Here is an 8355-nt window from a genome sequence, read left to right on the forward strand (position 1 = left end):
AACCCCACAACCTCATCTCCATAAACCATGCATGTATTTCAACACCACCCCATCAACCACAAACCAACCTCTCGCAGCCAACCATGCAAACCAACTTCTCTCTCTTCCACCATCCTTCCTCTCAACCCCAACATCAACCAACCAAACCCACAACCCAACACCACCATGCTCGGGCACCCCTCCTGCATGCACACATCTCTCGGCATCTTCCACCATCTGTCTTCCTACAGAAATTAATAGTACTAATAATAATAATAATACTAAATAAATAAATAAATTTTTTGGCGTTATTTTGTTTTGCATTTTACGCTTATGGCTAATGTCAGCATTTGTCTTTTGTTTGGATTTTTTATCTTGCACTAAAATTTAGGTTAGTGTTTTAATTTCTGTTTTGGTTTTTCTTACAAGACCTATGCTTTTACCTGTGTACATTAGTTGTGTTTTGATAGGTCTTCATATCCAAGTTTGGGGGACGCCATTGCGCACTCACATGGCTGAACATCTACGTCGTCGTCACTCCACTTGGTATTATTGTTCCTTTCCCCCCTTTTTACTCTTATTTTGATTTACTTGTCTTCTCACATTGAGGACAATGTGACATTCAAGTTTGGGGGTGCATTTATGCATTTTTGGTTTCATAATTTTTGCTAAGCAATGATAGTATAACTTGGAACTTGTCGGAGACAAAGCATATGTTTAATACCTTGTGTATAGAAGTAATGGACATTTTTGAAAATAAAGAAAAATTTGAGTTGAAATGATCATGTTGATTCAAATTAGTCTGTATAAATGTCTCAATTAGATTCTTGCTGGATTTGACACTCTTTTAAGCTTCACAATGCACAGATGCACATTGGAAACTTAACTGTGAGGCATGCAACTTAATCGACCTTGACTTTGGCCTAGTTGATCTGATTTGATGAACCTAATAGATGAATATCTTTGGCATGATTTAAGTTGTCTAAAAAAAAAAATAATAAAAAAAATAAAAAAAATAAAAAAAAAACTGAGAAAGAAAGAAAAAATGACCAGTTGACGTTCGTAGCCTTTCCAACTCGAGCTATTAAGCCCTTTGGAGTGTCTCTTCACTAAACACCCTGAAGCCATCTGGTTTGGGAGTTGTTGGCCTAACGCTTGCTACAAGGGTTGGTTAGAAAGCTTAAAGGACTTAAACATTGCACGGTCATTCAAAAAAATTGTAATAAACATGGTTCGCTAGAGTTTGTAGCCTTTCCAACTTGAGCTATTAAGACCTTTGGAGTGTCTCTACACTTAACACCCTAAAGCCATCTAGTTTGGGAGTTGTTGGCCTAACGCTTGCTACATAGGTTGGTTAGAAAGCTTAAGGGACTTTAGCATTGCACAACCATTCTATGTTTCGCTTATGAGTTGCAATAAATTGTCAACAAGCAACAAAAGTTGTCTTGTAAATAAAATCATGCCTTAGGGACCTCATTTAAAGGGGAATTCAATGATTTGAAAACTTGTGCCTTGGAATTGGAAAAGAAAGTAAAAGCCGCATGTTGAGAATCCAATTCACTTTCACTGAAGTAGAGTTGATTTCCATTTAAGAGATGACAATTGAGTTATTTATATGGATGATGATGTTGATGCATGTATGTGGAAATGTATTTAGCCAATTTTTGTATCAATGCTTTATATATGCAAGGTAGTTTTCCCAATGACCCCATCTCCAGTTTTTGTCTGTTTCAAGTTGTATTTGAGCTATGTATCTATCTCATTTTACCATGGATGATATTTTTGTAGTAGCATGCCCATGGTTGTCTTTTCATTAAGTTTTTCATTGTAGTTTTGCTAAGGGACTAGCAAAATGTAAGTTTGGGGGTGTGATAAGCGCCGAATATTGTATATTCAAGCGCCCTAAATTGCATTAGTTAAGTCCATCGTTTGATTATTTAAGTAGATTATCTTCATTTGTCTGTATGTATATATTTTCAGGTCCATTTGCCAAAAAAGGAGCAAAATCAAGGCTTTGTGGAGTTTTGGCCATCAAAAGGCACAATTCTGAATTTCTGGCAGCAGTGGAGTCAGGACTTTGCTAGCCATTTTGACCTTGCAAACTCGAGAACTGGACTTCCATTATAAAATGGCATATTTAGAGCTCTGAATCAAATTTCTAAATCTTTAAGCGGTTCATCATTCAGAGCTCAGAGCAGAGAGTTATGGCCTTGTTACCAGAGGTGCGCAGAACTGCCTGGTAGTAATGAAATTCTGCCTTGATCTTCATTTTTGACCAACCATCCTTGAGAATTGGATCTCTACCAAAACATGAAGTTTTTAGAGCTCTGAATTAGCTTTCCAAATCTTCAAACGGTTCATCATTTGGAGTTCAGAACGCAAAGTTATGGCCGTTTTACCAAAGTAGGTCCGGGCGGAGCAAACCAAGCATAGGGCATTCTGGCCAATTTTTGAGTGCTTGAGGCCTTATTTCGAGTGCTCGAAATTAGGGTAGATTGCTTCACGAGATCAGCAGTGGATCCTGAACTTTGCTTACCATTTTGACCTTAAAAGCTTGAGAACTGGACTTCCATCATAACATGAAAGATTTAGAGCTCTGAATTAGCTTTCTAAATCTTCAAACGGTTCATCATTCGGAGCTCGGAGCAGAGAGTTATGGCCTTGTTACTAGAGGTGCGCAGAACTGCCTGGCAGCACTGAAGTACTGCCTTTCTCCCCATTTTCGACCAACCAGACTTGAGATTTGGGTCTTCATCAAAACATGAAGTTTTTAAAGCTCTGAATCAGCTCTCCAAATATTTAAACGGTTTGTCATTCGGAGTTCAGAGCGCAAAGTTATGGCCATTTCATCAAAAGTAGGTCTGGGCAGAGCAAGTGAAGCATGGAGCTTTTTACACTAAATTCGAGTGCTCGAGGCCCTATTTCGAGCACTCGAAATTTTGGCAGTTTGCTCCATGAGACAGCCCACTTGTGCTCTAAAATTTCCAATTTTGGATGGCCCTCTTTTATGAGGTGGTTGGGGATGTTTTTGGAGGAGAGAGAGGGCCTAATTTGGTGGTAGATAAGAGGGATAAGAGCCACACATTTCAGAATCCTACATTTCTACAAGATTAGAAGAGAGAGAAGAGAGCAAGGAGGGAGAGTTCTTCAAGCTTGAAGAAGGGAGCACGAAAATGGAGGAGGTCTTCAAGCTTCTTCCTTCTTCTATTGCTCCTATGGGTAACTAAATCTTCTCTAGGGAGGTGATGAAGCCTCCTCTTTTGATCATGTTCTAGATTAGGCTATACTTTTGGGGACTATAATGTATAATGTATGGTAGTTTCATAGTCTAAGAGCATATTCCCTCTTGTAATGAATTTTAATGTGTAAATGGTTGATGTAAGTTCATTGTCATATCTTTGATGATTCTTGGATCAATCTTATTGCTTTTATTTTCATAGTGACAATGAACATATAGACTATGAATGTTTTTTAAGGCATGTTGATTTTGAAACTTGATATTTCATTGCTTAGGTACCTCCTTTGATGGTTTATACTTGATTCCTACCTTCATGTGCTTCACCAATCATTGAAAGCTTGATGGTCTTTTGCTTGAGATAGTGTATTTGATTCTACACCTTAGTTTAAGTAGTTCAACTATGGTAGCTTTTGATGGATCATTCTTGTTTTGATTAAATGAACTTCTTGATGATTATTAAGCAACGGAGTTGCTTCATATTTTTTGACCATTGCATATATGCTATTTATCCCCAAAATTTAGACCTAATCTAGCATGTACTTAGGGTGTAGTGTGGATTCATCTACTTAGTCTTTTCTACTTGTATCTCACTTCTTCAATTTTATTGCAATCTATTGTTTTATGCATTTTAATTTCTTAGTTTAGTGACAAACACACAAACCCTTTATAAACCCCTCATCACTCTAGAATGATTTTAGACATTTAGGTTGCCTTAGACTAGCGCAGTCCCAGTGGTTCGACTTACCCGACCAATAGCCCTATTTTACCATGATTCGTGCTATTGCGAAGGTTGATGTATAGTTGATCAACCGATCACATTCCCCATTGTCAAGTGAATGGGCAAGGTCTCCTACATGGTGGAGCTTCCACCCAAGTTGAAGATACATCCAGTCTTCCATGTCAGCATGCTCAAGCCTTATCATGAAGTAAGAATTTTTGCCAAATTATTTGATGCCATGTGGCTGAATTAAAATTTACTTTTAGGGTGTAAACATGGCGTTTGCCTATTCATTTTATGTACATGAAAAATGAAATGTAAGATGAACTTTGCTGCTCTGTCTACTACTCTTCTTCCTCTGTGTTTTTTTTTATTTTTTTTTATTTTTTTTTATTTTTTCACTCTAAATACATGTGTTGATCTGAGTCACATGGATATTCATTCTTCGTCCTTTATTTGCTGTCAAATTATTCAAGAATTTCTTTTCCCTCGTTAATCAATAGTGTTATCTCTCTTGTACCAAACATAAGCGTTGAATGAGCTGTATAAAAAGGTCCTTTGAACATCACACGTCATGTATGACCCCGTGTCACTAAATGATGATGTGTAGAGTGACATCCTATAAACTATAAATATATAATGAAATGGTTCTCTATACAATGTTTCAGATTTTTAAAATATGATATTGTTGATGGTCAAAGCACATATTTGCATATTAATAAAATAAAGAAAGCCGAGGAGGCCAATTTATATTCAATCTTATGCAACATGGCCCATTGTATTTAGACGGGAAACCATGTACGTCATACAAAAACGAAAACATGATGAATTGGCTCTACCTGTTAATGAATGGTTAACCTTTCAGTGCTCCGCAGAGCTTTTTTGTATCTTTAACATTTCTACCTATATATATCTATAATATTTCTATGTTGCACATTACATTCAACACTAGTCTTCTTCAACCTTTGGATATGACTATCTTGAAAATCAACACTCCTTTCTCAAATGCTACTACGCTCTTCTCAAATGGTTAGTAATTAATCTTCTTATTTCTTCATTGGCTATTTTTAATTTTTTTTACAAATTTTTATTTATTTATTTATGTAATGAACATTGTCCTTAATTGATTGCAGGAACCTCTGTGAGTGCTTCTGCTGATTTTTCCAGGACTGCTGTGATGAGATTCTTATATCACCGATCGTCGGAGTTGTCGTGGGTCATGAGAGATGGCTCAGGATGTAGGCTTGCTTGCAGGACTCAAAGAATTGTGACAAGTAATCAATTTTTATTTTTATTTTTATTTTTAATTTCTTCCCATATATTTTTAAATTCTAACAAAATTTCCCTAGTAGTTGTGTGGCTATATAAATCTTGTTTTAAATGGAACTTTTTATTTTTATTTTATTTTATTTTTTTGGTTTCAAACGTGTAGGAAAGAATAGGAGAGTGGAAGTAAAAGCCTTTACAGAAGAGCAGGAAGCTCTGGTGGTGAAGTCGTGGAGTTCAATGAAGAAGAATGCTGGAGAATTAGGTCTCAAATTCTTCTTGAGGTAATCAAAATTTTATATTTATTAAATATATGTTGTACTAAGTTATTGCTTTTACCATAAATAAATTCAATCTTTTGAGAATTAATTGTGCGTTGGATTGTATTCGTAGGATATTTGAGATCGCACCATCAGCGAAGAACTTGTTCACATTCTTGAGAGATTCAGATGTCCCTCCGGAGCAGAACCCAAAGCTCAAACCCCATGCCATGACGGTCTTTGTCATGGTTAGTCTATTTAATTAATTTTTATATATTTATTAAACTCATCCTTTCCATGGTGGGGCAAGGGGACCAATTATTTAGTAGACCTAACATTGCATAATCTTCGTCAGTTCAAAATAGGAAACTCACTCCTCATGCAATTGTAAGACTTTATACATTATTTAATCCTTTTCAGATAAGATAAAAAAAAAAGAAAAAAAAAATTGTAAGAGAGGGAGCTGACTTGAATGTGGTATTATTATAAATTGAGTGAGGCATTTTTAGGAGTTTTACCAAAAAGCAAGGACACTTTTAAAATTAAATAAAGTATATATATGTTTGGGGAACTGTGTGCGTGTGTATATATATATATATATATATATATATCAAATTTTAATGGGTTGTTTTTACGTGGATAATTTTTTCCGAAAATGTGAGAATTGTTGGATAATTGAGGCTAATATAGTAATATGATATGTATATTACTTTGCAGACGTGTGAAACAGCCGTGCAACTTCGGAAGGCTGGCAAGGTCAATGTGAAAGAGTCAACTCTGAAAGATTTGGGTTCTTCTCACCTCAAATATGGTGTGGTTGACGAACATTATGAGGTCATAATTGTTAATTCTATTTAGTAGCAATATGCTAATGTTTTTACCAAGGTGATAATGTGATAAGTATAATTTTGTTAGGATAGTCATACTCTTCAGTAAGTATTTTCAATTAAGTTCTTAATTCCACAAACCCTGAAGTCATTTTCTAATATAAAATAAAATTTTATACTATATATTTTGATACAACTTATATATATATGTGTACACACACTTAAATCTACATAAACTTGACTTAAATTCCTGAATTCGCTAATTTTTAAATCAGTAAAAAAGAGGGGAAAAAAGTGAATAGAATTTGATAATTTATTAATTGTACACGAATACACTACAAATTAAAAAAATTGTGGAACTTTTTGCACTTGTTTTAATATTTATTTTTTACAATTGGTGAATTAAAAAAACTTGTTAAATATTTTAGAATTTTGTTAATTTGTTTGGCAATTAAAACTATGTGCTTCTTCATTATTATTGTAAATTGATACTAATTACAAATAATAGGTAAAAGATATAGATCATATTTTAATAAGAAAAAAGCATTAAGGCATTTACAAGTTTGTAACAAATGGCAATATTGGTGAAAGGAAAAAACATTGTTAATAGCTTTCACCATGATTAAAACATAAATGCCAAACGGGCACTTTATGGTCTTTATAAAAATAAAATTAATTAATTAATTAATTAAGGTTTATTTTTGTTTAAAACTAAAAAAGTAGGACTAAGTGACTAACTAGTAATTTCTAGACAAAAAAAAAAAAAAAAAACCGCCAAAAGATTAGAATAAATAGAATTTATCGATTATACAGGTCTTTTTTTATTTTTTTTTAATATTTTTTAATTTTTTATAGAGGTTAGTAGTTAACATTTTGTAAATGGTTCATATATATATATATATATATATATATATATATATATATATATATGTAGGTCACAAAGTATGCATTGTTGGAAACTATAAAGGAAGCTGTCCCAGAAATGTGGTGTCCAGAGATGAAGCTTGCTTGGGGAGAAGCTTATGATCAGTTGGCCGCTGCCATCAAGAAAGAAATGAAGCCTCCTTCCCAGTTTCCTTAGGAGGAAAAAGAAAATGGAAGAGAATTCGAAAATAAAAGAACCTCCATGTGAAAAAAAAAAAAAGTTTGAGACCTTTCATGACACCATTATTTTGAGAGTTGTAAGATAATTTTGTTCCAACTAAGAAACTTTAGATGTCGCATTTGTTCTTTTGCATGTAAACGAAAAAAGTAGATTGCTTTGCGTGTCCTTTGTCTCGGTATTAGTTATTCATTTTGTGATGATGTTTGGGAAGTTCTCCATCACATTACCAGAATATTCTCGGAAATTTTGCCCATTTGTGACAATTTTCGTATCAAGTGTCCTTTATAAGTGCCACCATAAATAATAAATTACAACCACCAAAAACACAAAACAGCTTAGTGGGTCTTTCATGGGAGATTAAACCATCTCATAAACCATTCATTCAGATAGAAATCTAGAACTTGTAATTCTAAAAACAATTCTCAAGAATTCAGAAAACAGAAAACAGAAAACTGTTCTCAGATTGTTCTTTGAAAACAGACATTTTTATAACTGAGTTTTCAAAAAACAGTTTTTTGAAAACTGAACCAAGCAGAGTTTTTTTATACAGTTTTCTATTTTTGTTTTCTGTTTCAGTTTTTTTAGAACAGAAAACTGTTTCCATAGTTACAAACCAAGCAGGCCCTGAGTTTTCATAAAACAGTTTTTTGAAAACTGAACCAAGCAAGAGTTTTTTGAATTATTTTCTATTTTGTTTTCTGTTTTCGGTTTTTTGAGAACGGAAAACTGTTTTCATAGTTACAAATTAAGCAGGCCTTAGCTAGTTCCCAGTTTTTTGATCCCTAATCAGGCATTGCTTATTCAGAACATCGATTCCCCTCTCACTCAAATGCCCATACCGTATACGTCACAATCTAATAGTATCTAAATTCGAATTCTATACTGCAGCTGAACATATCCTACAACACATATAAACCATGTTGCTTCAGTTCCCTTATCACCAAAACAACACCCTTTGAAAC

The 8355-nt window shown here is 34.1% G+C and overlaps 1 protein-coding gene across 1 annotated transcript; it reads left to right on the forward strand.

The window, feature by feature from the left end:
- Positions 1-4770: 4770 nt before the first annotated feature.
- Positions 4771-7558, forward strand: LOC132298834 (hemoglobin-2). Its single transcript, XM_059795177.1, has 6 exons — positions 4771-4964; positions 5069-5209; positions 5368-5485; positions 5595-5709; positions 6179-6295; positions 7223-7558. The coding sequence occupies exons 1-6, from the start codon at positions 4862-4864 to the stop codon at positions 7367-7369; spliced, it is 741 nt and encodes a 246-aa protein (XP_059651160.1). The 5' UTR covers positions 4771-4861; the 3' UTR covers positions 7370-7558.
- Positions 7559-8355: the final 797 nt, after the last annotated feature.

Source organism: Cornus florida, unplaced genomic scaffold (genome assembly GCF_030987335.1).
Source record: "Cornus florida cultivar Cherokee Brave unplaced genomic scaffold, ASM3098733v1 CherokeeBrave_3.0.0_Hap2_Chr03, whole genome shotgun sequence".
Taxonomy (NCBI): Eukaryota; Viridiplantae; Streptophyta; class Magnoliopsida; order Cornales; family Cornaceae; genus Cornus; species Cornus florida.

Coding starts and splice junctions, on each gene's coding strand:
- LOC132298834 (XM_059795177.1), top strand. CDS start 4,862: ATGTTGCACATTACATTCAACACTAGTCTTCTTCAACCTTTGGATATG. Junction 5,710..6,178: donor CCATGACGGTCTTTGTCATG/GTTAGTCTATTT, acceptor ATTACTTTGCAG/ACGTGTGAAACAGCCGTGCA. Junction 6,296..7,222: donor TGGTTGACGAACATTATGAG/GTCATAATTGTT, acceptor ATATATATGTAG/GTCACAAAGTATGCATTGTT.